The sequence below is a fragment of the Epinephelus fuscoguttatus genome, linkage group LG9, assembly GCF_011397635.1.
Source record: "Epinephelus fuscoguttatus linkage group LG9, E.fuscoguttatus.final_Chr_v1".
In the NCBI taxonomy this organism is placed as follows: Eukaryota; Metazoa; Chordata; class Actinopteri; order Perciformes; family Serranidae; genus Epinephelus; species Epinephelus fuscoguttatus.
This window is the reverse complement of record NC_064760.1, coordinates 37,615,765-37,632,645: the sequence shown is the minus strand read 5'-3', so window position 1 is coordinate 37,632,645 and position 16,881 is coordinate 37,615,765. Positions and strand designations below refer to the sequence as shown.

General features: G+C 40.7%; 1 protein-coding gene across 3 annotated transcripts in view; it reads right to left on the bottom strand.

Moving 5' to 3' along the window:
* Positions 1 to 16,881, bottom strand: part of si:zfos-2326c3.2 (misshapen-like kinase 1) — an 84,619-nt gene that overhangs the window by 18,843 nt on the left and 48,895 nt on the right. For all 3 annotated transcript variants that reach the window (XM_049585196.1, XM_049585195.1, XM_049585197.1), the window contains 9 exons: positions 14,360 to 14,494; positions 13,915 to 14,049; positions 11,261 to 11,331; positions 6,683 to 6,762; positions 4,398 to 4,486; positions 3,949 to 4,043; positions 2,105 to 2,189; positions 1,624 to 1,791; positions 626 to 734 (listed from right to left, as the gene is read on the bottom strand). In XM_049585196.1, coding sequence (XP_049441153.1) covers positions 626 to 734; positions 1,624 to 1,791; positions 2,105 to 2,189; positions 3,949 to 4,043; positions 4,398 to 4,486; positions 6,683 to 6,762; positions 11,261 to 11,331; positions 13,915 to 14,049; positions 14,360 to 14,494 — 967 coding nt within the window. The remainder of the gene's footprint in view (positions 1 to 625; positions 735 to 1,623; positions 1,792 to 2,104; positions 2,190 to 3,948; positions 4,044 to 4,397; positions 4,487 to 6,682; positions 6,763 to 11,260; positions 11,332 to 13,914; positions 14,050 to 14,359; positions 14,495 to 16,881) is intronic.

Here is a 16,881-nt window from a genome sequence, read left to right as displayed (position 1 = left end):
TCTTCATTTTCTTCGCAGGTGAAACCTGAGCTTTACGTATATTACTGCCACCTAATTGTGGATGTATTTTCTTGCTTCAGATATACAGCTCTGGATTGACCATCATTGTTCCCTCGCTCTCTGAGCCCCCCGAGGGTCGATCTCATGAGTTCACTTTGTTTTTCAGATAAATGGAACAACGCTTGATGCTGGTAGAAATTCCCGAAGAGCAAGTGCAGAGGGGAAGTCAACGAGGGCATGTTAAACGACTAATAAAACACTGTCCCAGCGTGGGTTGAAACTGGTTGTTGCTCTCCTGTTTTACTTTTATATGCCAGAAACTAATAAAAGCATTTTGACTATGTATCCTTGGCTTGATGCTAGTGGTCCTGAAGTAAGCCCAGTGGCTTCCTTCTTCCTGTAGCTGACCAGTTTCACTTCAAGAGAGCCTCACTTTACCTGGAGTTTACCACTTTCCAACCTTGGGCACCTGGTATTTTTTCTTTTTGCAAAAATAGTTCAATGTATACATGTGTGCCTGTATTTACTTACAGATGAGTATGTAAGGATGCGTACAGTAATGAATGTTAGTGTATTGTATATGTGAGTGTATGTACACTGCATGCGTGTGTGTAAATGTACTCACCAGGGCTCTGTGGTGGCGATGATATGGGGATCAATCTTGGATCGATGAATGACAGGAAGGAGGACGAGGAAGATGTGGAGCAGTTTTTTCCAATAGGACTACTGACAGCCTGGGGATGTACAACAACAAGAAAAACTTTTTATTCCTCACTATAATTTTGATTGTTTGATTTGGGCTCTTGTAAGTTTTGGCTCTATATCACAAATCATGGCTTCACAGATCAGTGATTGTGCAACATCACCATTAACTCTTAGTTTCCCTGTCTAGCCTTATTTTATTTCCCTCCTTAAACATTATTACTACAAATGCATTCTTGGTTCTGAATTTGGTATGTGTTCACTTAAACTGTGCCACCACCTCCATCCGGTGGCCAAATGTAAGTAGTGCAACTACACACATATTTTTTGAGTATAAAATCCTTGGATAAAGATGATGCTTTTTAAATGTTCATAAACAATGAGAAGATAAAAAAAAGAAGTACCTGATCAATTACAAATAACTAATCTTATTTTCACCCCACTGAGAAATTTGCTTCTACTTTTAAAACTTTTATGAATACAGGACTTGATGATATCCTACCATGCATGATTTAAATGTGTTGATTAAATTCATTATTTTGTCTGTTTACCTGTGTCTTTCTACAAGCTGTTCTCTTGCACTGTTGTATGTTTTCCCACAAGGAGTAATACACCAAACTGCCACATATCCCACCTAATGATGAGCCAGTAATTTGTGAATAACCCACGTATTTTGGAAGGCCCTATGCCCAGTGCCCTGATAGGAGTACAGAGGGAAGCAGTCCTGAGCAGTCCTTAAGAGACTTATTACTTTAAGTCATTTTAAGGTATGTACTCACCATTTTTCCCCTTAACCTAATCTCTGAAACTCTACATTAATAACATAACTTTATGTTAATGACGTAGCATCATTCGTGGTCTACTAATTAGTAGGATATCTTACAAACTATTGTATGAGGATATTCTTCCTGATGAACTCACATTAAGTTCCTGGTGTGTGGGGGACCGAGGGGCTGTGGGTGATTGCGAGTAGCTGAATTCATGTGTTCGCTGCTGCTGTCCCAGTGCATTGTGGGTAGGACTGGAGGAGGAGGTTTTCTGCAGCAGGTCTGGTAGCAGGTAGGTATCATCGGAACCTATCCGAGAAATCTGTGGGACACAGTAAGAGACAAAGTATGAAATAAGGGGGTGTGGTGATAGTATATCTATGACACTGCTGTCATCAAGGTGACAATGACCCACACAGGTTTAAAAGCCTTTGACTCTTGACCACTCACTGGAACAGATTATATGTGGAGTTTATCATTCCACCATCTATATCAGTCATCTCTTTCTCACAGTAAGGATGTGGCACCCTCTAACTGTTAAATATGAAAATGCAAAGGGGAGTTTGGAGGAGAAACATAGGAGTGTGTGTGTGTGTGTGTGTGTGTGTGTTTGAGTGTGTATGTGTGCAGAGTACCTGGTTAAGATTGTTATGAGGTTGCAGTACGATGCCATCAGGTATTCCTCTGGAGTATTTCCCCTTTCCGTTGGACAGGCCAGACCTTGAAACACACAGACAGGTTGAGATTATAGAAAAGAGCCAGAGTGCAGGTTCCGCATTTATTAGTTGGAAACAAGATCGATAACTCCTCAAGATCAATGGCAATGAAAAAAATAAGTCTGATTAACTTCCTGGGATCAAAAGTGAAAACTGAAGATAAGTAATTCATATCAAAAATAACATACACCGTAATATATTTGCCCTCACAATAAGCAGACATATATGTATTCACTTAAATGGCATGTTTGTGGGAATATAAAATGTAAACCAGTAACAAACGTAGCTTGTCCCAGCATGATTTTCAAGGTTTAGACAGTCCAATAAATCCTAAATGAAGCCATGGGATTTCAATCCTGCATTTGAGCGTGTGCAGTTTTTAAAACTTGTCAATTAAATTCATGCTTTGGGTTTACTTTAACCTTGGCAGTCAGAAGAAACATTTCCACATACAGAGTTTCCCAGTCGATGCAGCAGAATTCTGAGTTAACATACCACCCTTTGACTCAAACTGATACATGTGATTCTTGACACGGGATTCAGAATTGGCACATAACATCTTGCAACAGGCCATGTTTCATAACTGTGTTGTTTGGAAACACTGAAAGAATGACTCAATTCTTTGGCAGAACTGTTGGTCCATGCCAAGCTGACTCTCAGGTTATGGATTAAAGGGACTGTTCGCATTTTTTAAAAATATATAACATTATTAAAACCTTTCCTGATTTCAGTACACCCTGCATTTCACCCTGTCTGTCCTATGAAAGGAATGGTTTGCATTTTTTTGTCAGTGTATTACCCACAGTAGATGGCGATGGACACGCCCCCATTCAGACACCAACATTATCAGCTCCTCTTTATTGTCTTCCTTCTGTGTTCACATGGGCAGCAACCACTTTATATCCCTATCGCCGTGTTTGAAGCTATTTCTTCTCTGCTGCCTTCCCCTCACTGAAATGATTGGAGGTACTCAGTTCCGGCAAGAAGCTTTTAAAGCCTGATAAAAAAAAATTGCCCCCCTGAAAAAAGTCTCTATGCATTTAAGTGTACACTATATTTAAAATATTTTCACCACTTTACATTGCCATCAGACAGCCCTTTCTGACAGGGAACTGAAGCTTTTATATCCATCATTGCTCTCTTCAAAGCCACCAGACTCCTTTGACAAAAACTAATTTCATCTCACTGAACACAGGAGTTGCTGGTCTATGGCTGCCTCTGTCAGTTAGTTTGTTTTTGTTATAGTGTGACTTTGGTCATTCTGAACCAACCCTTTAAAACAGCAAAGTCACATAACACAAACGAACTAGCCGACCAGGTGGTAAAATTACTGTTTTTATCAAAAGAGTCTGGTGGCTTTAAAGAGAACATACTGTAGATAACAGCTTAAGTTTCCAGTTGGAAAGGGCTGTCTGAAAGCAAGGTAAAGTGCTGAAAATATTCTAAATATAGCTTTCACTTCAACTGAGATTGAATTTTTTTCAGGTGGCTACAATTTTTTTTTGCTGCTGCCCCTGTCCACAGCAGCACATTACTGTACTTGTACTCGTCTGCTAGTCCTTTCTAGAGGCATGCTGACCGCCATCAACTGTAGGTAATACAATGACTATGGATAAGTGCCTCATACAACCACACTTCAAAACAATCCAAACCATCCCTTTGATAGGAAAGAAAGGATGGAATGCATGATGTACATTAAAAGGAAAGGTTTTAACAATATAATAAGCACAACGCAATTACTACACTCATGATGAAGATCTCACCTGTTCCTTTCTTCTTCATCACTGCTACCGACCTCATCACTGGACGAGGAGTATTCTGTGGCCTTGTTATGCCGACCCAGAGCAGATCTCACACCCTGCATGACAAAGGTGAGAAACAATATAAGTAAATGAGGTCAGGATAATCAGAAGATCAAAGAAAGAGCAAAGTGAGGTGAAACAGAAAACATCCTTTTGTTTTATGTGGTGTTGATTACACAAAACTTCTTCTAAATCTCAAGAAGAGGGACTAGAAGGGGAATTTTGTCTGTTTTATGACGATACGGCTCCTGATTATTAATCAAGGTCAATGTAGATAAGCTGATTTTTCTGATAATGTACCTGTAAAGCCTGCTCACACATGTGAGAGCATGAGATCTACATGTGCACAATTTGTGGCAAGACAGCACATTTTAGTGTGAAAATGTTAAGGAAAACAACTTTTAATTTACTTGTGCATGTCCACTGGTTATGTTTTCTTGTGCCCTCCTTTGCTGCTGTAGACGGTGCTGTAGAAGAGGACTCTCCAGCTTGAAGTAACCTACAATACCCACACACACACACACACAAACATACCCACTGGTTACATTAGTAACAGTTATGTAGTGTGAAAATAGCAGCAGGGTGATGTGAAGCAAACCGCTGAACTCCAACTAGATTAACGTTAGTGGTGAGAGGTATAATTACCAGGGACAAATGAGGCCATTGTCAAAAACATGGCTGCCTTTGCTGGCCTCTTTATGGGATCTAATACTGTGTATCACTAGGCCAGATAGCTTTACAGCTATATCCTGTAATTTTGACGCTAGGTTGGAACAGATGGACTCTGAATGGATCACAGACTGTAGAAGCAGGGGATGTAGCTACAGACATATCCCATTGGTTTGTGGATTCCCGTTTTGAAGCCTTGAGCTTGACATTTTGGCTGCCTTCTTGGTTTTGGGAGCCAGAAGTGACCAAATTTGGAAGAGAGGGTGGAATTGTGAAGGAGCGAGGGGGTGGATCTGACTAGGTACCTGAGAACACTATGTACGCACCCCCCTATACTGGCAACCTGAGTACATTGGGTTCCTGACTACTCTGTGAGATGTCTCTGCTAACAAAGTTAGCTTCCATCATTCAAACAAAACTCCAAAACAATGTCATGGCTATTTAAATATACAGAGTGCGCATTGCTCCACCTTTGTCCTTAATGACAGGTCATTGTGGTAGCAACTTTGATTGAGCATCATGTTGCATGCCGGTACCCCAGAGCCAAGTCTGATCAATGGTGGGATGTCCTTGGGTGTCCTGTGGTGTTTGGTACCAGGGCAGATCCTTCTAGTGCTGTGGGTTGTGAGATGGGGCCTCCATGGATCTGACGTGTTCCGGCACATCCCACAGATGCTCAATCAGTTTGGGATCTGGGGAATGCGGAGGCTGGGTTGACGCCTCAAGCTCTTTGTCACATTCTTTTGGCCATTTCTGAGCAGTTTTTGTGTTGTGGCATGGCAAATTTTCCTGCTGGGGGGCCACTGCCATTGGGGAGTGCCATTGTCATGAGGGAGTGTACTTGGTCTGCAACAGTGTTTCGGTGGGTGGTGAATGTCAGGTGGCATCCACATAAATGCAGGACCCGAGGTTTCTAAACACAACATTCCTTTGTAACGAGATGATCAATGTTAATCACTTCACCTATCAGTGGTTTTACTGTTGTAGCTGATCAGTGTTTATATCAATGCAAGAAATACCCTTTCCAACAACAGTATAGTTCAAAGAAGAAAGCAGCTTTTTCTCAGTTATATCATGAGCAGATAAAAAGCTTTTCACCACAGTAAAGCTGTATGAGTCTCTAGGAGAATCTCTGATCTGTGGCTCCAAACAAAGAAGGCCGAGGCCCGCAGCCAAACTGAGTGGGAGGCATCAAAAGCTGTTTCCTCCCTACTACACACTGAGGGAAACTTTGAAAAACTAAACATATTCTCCCCATCTTCCTCTCTTCTTTCTATCTTTTACAGTCACAACAAGAGCTTGCTTGGTGCCATGCACAGAGTGGAGCTTTGAAAGAGATGAGTTGTTTCTTTCTCTCTAGGCACACAGGTAGAGAGGGCAAACTTTGAAATTGTTACTCTGTACTGTGTGGTCTCACTGGTTTAAAGTAAGTGTATGTAGTGTATGTTCTGTGGTCGGCTTTGGTGTGGTTGCATGTATCCGGTCTGTGTGTGTTAATGAGGATATTGTTGAGGGTGTAGGGCGTTTGAGCGTGTGAACTGACTTGGCATATGTGTGTTGAAAAACTGGTGACGTCACACACATAGCCACCTTACACATACGCAGCATTAGTTCACACTAGTGCCACATCTATTTGTGTCAAAAACCAAACAATTTCCAACTAATAGTCACAAAAATAACGTTCACATTTTTACTTTTAAACCTTACATCTTTTGTCATAGAAAAACATTTGTATTTGCTCAGACTACTGTCATTTGTGCATATTAAGTGTTTAAATCTGTGGTCAAAGCAATTTAGTCTCTAATTCTTGTCATGTAGGAACCCAAACAGAGAAATATATCTTAAAAAAAAAAAAACAACAACAAAACATTATTTCAGAAGCCACCAGAGATGACAGAACAACCCATTTTATATCTATGACCAGAGTTCAAGAACCTGCATTTTTTGGAGTTCAAATTTATTGCTCATACAGCAGGTGACAGCTTGTGCTAAGCTTGGCGAGGTGATGCATTCAGGTGGCACAGACCTGGGTGGTTGCTGCTGCTGGAGGAGACTCCATGAGAAGCAGACCTTCCACTTTTATCTGCTGCAGACACTGGACTGCCACTAGATGGAGAAAGAGACACACATACAGAGTGACACAGATGGAGCGTGAATTGCAATTATTATCCACTTCTATATGTTCTTATCTTGACTATATCCTTCACGCTGCCACTGAAATGACCTAATTTCCTCACCATTAGTTTCATGTAATCGAAAATAATCATCCGAGCTAAACTAATCTGATCTGCCCATGACCGATTGTTCTCTAATAGTGTGTGCCAGTATGCTGGATTGTAGTGTGACAGAAACCCTCACAATAAATAAGGTTCACTCTGTCTGAAAGGATAACTGTGTGGCAAAGAGCTCCCCTGCTCATAGTATGGCTACAATACCAAAGATTACAAATAAAGAGTGTTTATTCACATTTTATTCAAGACTAAGACTTCTCTTGTTTCCAGTTTAGGGATAGACAGATGCTTTGTGTCTTTATGTTGCTAGGAAATGGCCACATATTTGCTGCTAAAGCATCCAGCTCAGCTGATACTTGAAGCTAAACAAGCCTGTGGGCGCTCCCAAGAAACATGACACTGATATAACTCTACTTTGTAGGTAAGTATATAAAATACACAGCACGAGCCAGTGGATGTATTGCTTTTTTAAATATCAGCTGGTAGAAGATTGTGATGTAACTATAACAGTGTTTTTTAAGTCTACATTTTTATATCAAGGTTCAACAATGTTGTAAGTGAAACTGAGTGATTTGTCTGACACTGACTGGTGGAGGTGGGCGATATATATCATTAACGATAATATCGTCATTGTTGTTTTAACGATGTGCAAATTTACGTTATCGAGTATGCAAATGACTTCACAAAAACGACTGAAAACACACGTTGAAACCAGGTTGAAACCCCACACATTCACTGAACAAGAGTTATGTAACTTGCGTGCAGCAGCACGCCGCAGTACACCTAGGTGGTCACATGATCTGTCACTGGCACCTTCCCGGCAGGTTAGCCTGCTGCTAAACGAACATTAGCGAGACAACATGGCAACACCGCCCACGGATGCTCCAGCAGCTTCAGAAGACGCGGGTCAACTGTAGCGATAGGTCCCAGCATGTCAAGAGGGAACTAAGGTCATGCTGTGTTGCAGGAGAACAATTAAAGGGTTGCTCAAGTACCTGAAGCCTGCGTGGTTCATGAGTGGTTTGTGGCTATACCAATAAATAACTGAACATGGTGTCAGAAGTAAAGTCAGACACAAGCGACAGTACTAGTGACTTAGTCTGCATATAGCGACACGCAAAAGTAAAAGTGTCTAGTTGTAGGTCAGGAAAGTTCGCAGTACCGGAAGACCATCTACGGAGCTACCTAGCCTAGCCACAATTAGCTGAACGAAGCGGCAACGTGGCACAGTTTCAAGACTCCCTGCCGGAAAAGTGCACCTTCAAGGCTGAAGACTGGCCTAAATGGATTAAACGCTTCGACAAATTCTGCACAGCTTCTGGATTGGAGACGCAAGCAGAAGAGAATCGCAGGAATGTGATCTTTGAGAATGCAAAGTTTAATCAGCGGCATCAAGAAACGGGCGAGATGGTCGACAGTTTCATTACGGCGCTGCACTGCCTGGTGAAGCACTGCGGTTACGGGGCTCAACATGATGAGATGATGAGGGACAGGCTTGTGGTGAGTCTGCGGGACAAATGCCTATCTGAACAGTTGCAAACGGATCCGGAATTGACGCTACAAAAGGCCATCACCAGAGTCAAACAGAGCAAACAGGTAAAAAAGTGGCAAGAAATATTAAGAACATTTTTCCTTTAAAACATTGTGTCCATTAATATCATCCATGAGAAACAATTAATGAGCTATAACTCAGGCTGTTAAAAACACATATTTAAAAGAATATCGTCTTATTATCGTTATCATCAAAATCCCCCAAAATATCGAGATATTATTTTTTTGTCCATATCGCACACCCCTACTGACTGGTCATCTTGTCATTCTTTCGTCATGATTTGAACTAGACTGACTGCACATTCACACAGTTGATTTTAAACAGAGCAAAAACATGTGTCTGAGGTACCCTGATTCAAGAATATGATATGCAAAAGCAAAGAATGGCTGGGGTTGGTGAACAACCTATAAGCATAACACTGACATATTGACACAAAGTCGTTTGCCTATTGACACAACCAACAGACAGAAAGCTACATTACTGTTGATCTGGAGTCGTGTTTCTAACCACCTGAAAAATATTAATCCAATACTCACTGTCATTTTAGCTCTTCTTCGAACTCCAACAACAACCAGGGAAATGTCTGGCTCTTAAGCAAATAAATGCCCCACTATGTTTACTAGCTAGATGCTAACTTTGTGCGTTTCTCATTTGGTTTTGGGGAGGTACTGCACTGTGGGTTTTTAGAGTTTTTAATGCTCTCTTTCACCTCTCCATAGCACTGATGTAGGCGGTGACCAAAACAATGACCTGACAGACACTCAAACAGCCTGTAAAGCTAAGTGCCACTACACTGTCAATATAAAATACTGAAAAGTGCAGCAAATATATAAATACAGGTAACTAAAATTACCGCCTGGTGGTTGTATGCCTCCACAAACCAGTCTCCACAAACCAGTCATTGTCTGTCCAGACTCATATGTAGCAATGACAGCAGACAATGCTTCAAATGGATGTTGCTACAAAGAAGCTACATATTAGTGTTGTCACGATACCAAAATCTTTGTTTCGGTACCAATACCAATATGAATTTAGATACTTTTCGATACTCTTCGGTACTTTTCCTAAGGAAAGTCCTTTTGGATACAAACCTTTAGAACAATAAATAGTAGGGGTGTAACGGTACCAAAAAAATCATGGTTCGGTCAGTACCTCGGTACGGACGTCACGGTTTGGTAACTCAAATGTCCCACTAAGTTTGTCTCCCTTTGCGAGGCAGACTTTCTCGTCTTTTTTTCACATGCGCCAGCTGCCAATGTTGATACAGGTGTTGTCATACACACCACTTGCACAATCTGTGCTCCAATAGGAACAAGAAAGGCGTTTGTGTACATAATTGAGTAAAATAAATTAACTAAATTAATGAATTGAATCAATTTCAAAGTACCGGTATTTTCCAAATGCAGTATAGTACCGTTTGGAATACTCTAGTACCGTGGTACTATTTTGGTACCGGTATACCATGCAACACTAATTCTAAAACATGAAATCTACACACACACACACACACACACACACACACACACACACACACCTCCCCCTGGCAGCACATTGGATCTGTACAGTCAGCACAGTTTTAAGATGGACACTCAAGATTAGTGTTACCAATTCAGTATCTGAACAAATGTCTCCCCTTCTGTTCCTGAGTTATAGTGTTGAGTAATGGCCAGAAATGTTTTATTGCAGAACATTGCGATGTCACAGTGAACTTGACCCTTGACCTTTTGTATATAAAATGTCATTACATCATCATTTCATCCTATTTGAATTTTGTGTGAAGATTTGTCATAAATAGCACATGAATTCTTGAGTTATGGCCAAAAACATGTTTTTTTAAGCAACAGTGTGCTTGACCTTTGAACATCAAAATCTAATCAGGTCATTCTGAGCTCAAGTGGACGTTTGTGCCAAATTTGAGGAAGGCCTTCTTGAGATATAGTGTTCATGAGAATAGGACGAATCATGTCACAGCGACCTTGACCTTTGAAATCTGACCACCAAAATCTAAACAGTTCATTTTTGAGGCCAAGTGGATGTTTGTGCTAAATTTGAAGAAATTTCATGAAGGCGCTCTTGGGATATCACATTCACGAGAATGGGATAGACGGACAGACAACCCCAAAAATATAATGCCTGCGGCCACGGCTAACACCATCCTGGAGGTGTAATAAAATAGAATAAAATCATAAAAACTTATCAGGCTCATGACAAAAAGTGACATCAAGGGCCCTGTTTAAGTGGTCTACAGTGATCCAAAGCGTATAGTCTTAAGCACATTGCGTGTCCAACCACTTTTGCTTTTAAACAGAATTCAACAAATCAGTGTCATTTCCTTTTCCTTTAAAGCTAAGGTATGCCTGCAGCGGGCGCTCTGCTATTCATGTGGCAGATTCTGCAAAGTGGAGAAGTGAGCAGTTTTCTGCTGAAAGTAATACAGTTAGAGCAGTAGTGTCACTACAGCAAATACTGTAGGACATTTATTCAGCAAAACTAAAAACTGTAGTTAAAGATTTGACGGGAGGAAACAGAACTAAACTTTTAGCTTCTGAAATAATTAAGTTGGGCTGCTCCTCATGTGTAAATGCGTGCAGTGTCTCTCTTAATGGGAAGTCGTACAGCGGCTCTGCATCTCATTTTAGAGAATATAATTAATATTTTCCCCATTAATGATGTATCATTTCACCCACCTACAAACCATCCACGTGTGAACCTGTCTGTGTAGGTGCGTCCTACTATCTGAACAATGCTCCCTTTAAATAGCAGAATAATACTGCACCATTCTGACTTTAGACTGTGTGCATACAGTGTTATTGTGGTCTACCTTGAAGCGGCCCTCTTGTGTCCCATCACCAGCTCTCGACAGTAGAATTTAGAGGTAGTGCGTTCTGGAACCTGGAATTTACACAAGACAGAGCACAGAAGAAGAATCAATTGAACTGACTTGACAGAAATGCATAAAGAGTAAATACACATAGATGGCAGTCCCCTGGAGGTCCTGATTGCTTGTTTTGCTTTTCATAAGTTTCAGAAGACTTTGCAAGAAACTTATGTCTAGCCAAGCAGGGTTTCAGCTAATTATAGGAAGGTTTCTGTGGTTATGAAACCTTTATATACAACAACTTGAACAGTGCCTGAAAGGGTGCAGAGCAGAGTGCAATAAAATCTTAAATAACCCACTGGGAGATATTTATTACTGAGAATCTAATGAGACCATTTGGCTTTGCTATTTCTTCACATTTCGATGTTCTCCTTTAAACTACGCAAAGCCATGTCCAAATCTCACATGGTGGTGTAGAAATATCGTCTGACTCAGGAATATTTCTTAACATTTTTTTCAACTGTTATGATGTGACAAGAACAGCATTGTGAAATCAATACCAGATCAAACTGTGTAAGTGTTGCAAAGCATTGTGTTTTAAACGGGATCTTTCAACATTTCATTCTTCTCGAACTCTCAGTCCTACCAACCAGCTGGTGACTTTTTGACCTCTCATCTCCTGGGTCACATGGCCTAGTTACAGAGAGGAAGACACACCCAGCAGGGCAGGAAGTGAACTGTGGGAATACCTATCATCTTTCTGACAAGTTGCCCACATCCTGCATCTGGCTCACTCTGAACATGCACACAATACCAAACTCAGTGTCTCAGTGTTTTCTGTCTACACTTGCAGCACACATGATATTAAAATAAGAGCTTATTAAGCAGTGCAAACACCTTGAGTCTGCCAGGGGTTGGAATTATCAAAGAGCCCTGAGGCTGAACCTAAGACTTTTTAAGATTATTTCACATTATTTGAATTCAGACAGTTGGGAAAATCAACAAATGCCTGGCTTTGCTAACAGCACATTACTAGTAAACCGTATGGTGGTGTGGGCTCCTGAAAGGTAACTGTTTTCTGGTAACTGTTGTCACAATTGTTTGAAAGACGACCTATTATCCTCATTTTCAGGTTTATACATGTATTTTGGGCTTTCTCCTAAAACATGTTTAGATGCTTCAATGTTCATAAATATCTTTATTTTCCTCATACTGTCTGTGCTGGTACAACTCTATGCACCCTCTGACCCTTTAATTCCTTTCCAAAAAAGTGCAGTCCGCTTTAAGTAAACAGCTTTTCTGGGCTTCTGTCTCTGTGTCTCTGCTCCGTCACTGCAGCCAGAGAATGACCGAAACAGAGAAAAGCTGCACATTTGACTGTGAAAAATCACTAATAAAGTTCCAGCAGGAACATGATCCAAAATCAGGTAGAAATTAACTACATCAGCAAACAAGTTGACATGCTTCCCTGATGTTAGCATATAGCTACATGCAGCAGCTCACTTTAAGCAGAGGAATGTCTGTGTATAGCGGCACTTTCTCCTTTAAAAGTCATCAGTAAAAGCTGCTGAACACAACCACACATGTTCCAGTGGGAACATTATCCAAAACCGGGGAGAAAAGATCAGCACAGGGAACCAATATGTTTCTCTCCAGTTAGCACGCAGCTACATGTAGCAGTGTGGGCTACATAATGTAAACACGTGCGGCAGCATGTCTGGAGCAGATGACCATGACAAGAAACTCATCATCAGCTTTTCCCTGCTTTCTTGAAATAAGAAAAAAGGGTTGGAAACTGAGCATGGTCGAAAGCCTGAGGTTTATGCTCACAGGGACTACTTTTATATACTTTTACCTCATTATACAAAACTTTGGCCATGTTTAATATAAACATCCAGCATTGTAATACTCTCTATATATAAATATATATATATATATATATATGAGACAGAAAATAAGTAAAGGTATAATAGGTCCCCTTTAAAGCAGCACCAGCCACCTCACTGCAATCACAGGAGAGAGCACGGAGTTATTAACTGCTCTACCGACTCCATATGGCCTCCTGTTAGTTCAACAACATAACACTGCAAACAGACAGCTTTATTGGGCCCTCCTCCTCTCTCTGTAGTAGTTATTAGTTGTTCTATCAACTCCATATGGTGTTCTGTTAGTAAATACACCTAACAGCATATTCTGTTCGTATAACACCAGGCAGGGGAGCAGTGGTATTAGACAGAAAGCCACAGTGAGAGAAAGAGAGAAAGTAAATGTGTTTTTGAGAAAGTGTGTTTATCACAGGGATATTTAAGTTAAAGGCACTTCATAACAAGCCTTGAGGTAAAGCACAACCTCTCTGTTCCCACAAGCATACACACAACCATATACATTTTCCTTTAAACACACACCCACAATGTGCCAACCTCATGCTGTGTGCACCACTTCCTTAGCTCACACACACACACACACACACACACACACACACACACATATTATGTCTACCTCATGTGATGTAGACTATACTCTGCGCCTGGCACGACTGCAGCAGCAACTTCCTCTTTCGATCAGTTTTATTTTTGCTTCGTTTCTCTAAATTGTCTAACCCTCAAGCATGCAGCCTGATGTGTCATCCAGCAGCTGATAGAAGAGTGGTTGCTCACCTTGGGTGGCGTCCCAGAGTCCCAGAAGACATCATCAGTTGGGGACAGGGGGGGAAATGGGGACAACGGGGAGATGGCCATATCTGACATCGAGCTGCTGTGAGGGGCTTCTCGACTAGAGCGCAGATTGGCATTCTGGGAAAAACAAAAGTAACCCGTGGATATTTGTGACTCTACATTGTATTCATATATTCTCACTTTGAGGCACATCGACAAAATTAATTATTTGCATACAGTATTTTTTAATGGTAATACTAAAGGTTTTCCCCAAAATAAAGTACGACCATGTGTAACACACATTAGTTGAGTAAGGAACACATAAAAATAGACAAGATAAAAACTGCTTAAAGTATAAAAATAGTTTAATAGCCCAGATAAGAAGAGAACAGGACACAATACACTCAAAGAAGAAAGAAAACACATGATGTGATATAACTGTGTATACCTGGTTGAGGTGAGCTCTCTGCATGGCTGGAGTACATGGACTAGAGCTGCTCCCAGAGCCCAGCCTAGAGTGCACCTGGTTGGGCAGACCAGCAACCAAAAGCAGCCTGGCAAGGTTTGATTCTTGGAAATCCATCTAAAACATAAAACATGTGTGTGTGTGTGTGTGTGTGTGTGTGTGTGTGTGTGTGTGTGTGTGTGTGTGTGTGTGTGATAAATCATAGTAATATTCAATCAGTCATCCATTTATTTAGGTAGTCTGACTGAGATCAACATTTCTCTTCCTCACACACAGTAAAAGCCCTACTGTACTACACATACTGTTTATACATAAATGCATTTTACATAATATACTGTGCATTAAACTTTTATAATGTATGATACAAGGAATGATCATGATGTGATGTGAATGAAACAGTAATGACTTATGTGAGGCCTCGAGGGCCGCTATTGGCTGAGTCAGTGCTTTATTATGGGTAAACATTATTATACTCTATATCTTAAAACATTGTGGAGTCACTGCAGTAAGCACTTTAAAATCACTCTTAAAAACTATGTAAAAAGTTACTTTCAACTTCGTACAAAGCGTCTTGGTCCGACTTTAACTTAAAAAATGTTTGACTCCTTGGTTAAAGTTAAGAAACTTTCAAAAGACCTTTTTTAGACACCGGCCAAGACGTGAAAAAACTGCCTCTAAACAAACACTGCAGCTCAGTGTTTTTCTTAAAACTCTCCCATTGCTAATTCAGGCTAATTCAGGTAATTCATCAAACTCTGCTTGAAAAAATACTGTGTTACAACTCTAAGCACTTTGATGGTGATAATATGAGATCTATCTTAGACTGGAAGAGAAGTTACTAGGCTAGAAAGATGGATAACACTAATAACCATACACAGTAGCAGCCAACCCACACTGAATGTGTTTTTAAAAGTGCTTTCGACGTCAATCAGTCACACATCTCACTTAACAGATAAATGTGTTTAATGCTTGTTGTAGTGTCCCTGGCACGAGCTTTGCGCGGTAGTAAAATGTAATCATCCCTATTGTGTCAAGCGTTGCCACGGGACTTGGTCCTGTACCTCTGAATATCTATAACAAGGCGCCAACTCCATGTGCTGTGCTTTTCGGTTCAACAGGGAAAACTCACAGAGGAGTTTCACCTCTACAGACATCTCTACAACTCTTCATTGGGAGATCACAGCAATGTCGCATGGCCTTAAATTATTGGAACAAAGTAGTCTATCACACTGTAGAAAAAGGGGGCTATTTGCTGCAGGGTTTGGAACATGAGAGGTCGCTGTAAGAGCTGAAAAAATGTCCATGGAATAAGTGGTGACCTGGGAGGAAACACAGCAGTGTTGAAGAATTAAAGTAGGTGTTTACTACTGTTTCCAGGCAGCCTACTTTTCAAGTAATGTTATTCCAGTCACACTTGATGACTTCTTGCTTATCCACAGAATATTTTGTGGGTGCATTCCCTAGCGTTACGGAGGATACTGCAACTAGCAACGTGTTGAGCATAAATGTCTCTATGCATACTCGTAGCTTGCGTGCCACCACGGCACATGCAAGTATAAACTAAGCTTCACTCTCCGGCAGACAGGGAAAGAAATAAATGCATTGATACATACATATTTGATTTCTTTCGACATCCCGAGTTGTCATTAAAAATATTTTGGTTCAGTAAATTTCAGCTCTTAGTCAGCTTGGTGAACGAAAGTTAGCACTGTTTACTCAGCTCCTCAGGAGTCGACTGGATGACAAACGCTTACGCACAGCTCACGTCTCATTTCCAGTGGGGATTCCTAGTTAGGAAATCAGTTTTGTCGAACTCCACCGAGTTATGCATTAAGTATTAAATAAATAAATAAATAAAACCTGACTGTAAAAACAAACAAACAAACAAACCTAATTCAGCCTTTAGACTGTCGGCTGTTTAAAAATACCTTCTTCTAGAAATGGTACCTTTGGTCTGTTTCCTGTTGAAGTTCTTTGTGTGGTTTAGCCACTATGCTAAGAATAAAAGGTATAAACCACATGTTGTCTCCACACTCAAACAGTCAGCATATGCCACTGTGCATATACAAAAAAAAGCATCATAGCTGCATGGCAAAATGAATGCCTTAAACTGAGTGTTAAGAGTTGTCACATCTAAGACAACAGGCAGAGGAGTGAATGCTGGCTGCATGATCACACAGCTGATCACTAGTGCAAGACTCTGTCTTCAGTTCTTACTTGAGAAAATGTCTCAACTGTGTCTACTTAATGTAACCACATTCTGTCTCAAATTTGGCTTACTTTCTCCAAACCGTTGTGATCTTTAGATGAAAGTGGCCTGACAGCTGAGATAAAGATGAAAGGGGAAAAGGATGGGGAGAGGAATTTCACAGAATAAAAAAAACAAATTAAAAAAAACTTGATAAAATAAAGAAATAAATCAACAAACTCTATGAAAGTGAGGGATGGACAGACAGACTGCAAGATGTGGGATGTAGTAATGATAAAGGGTGCCAGACAGCTGA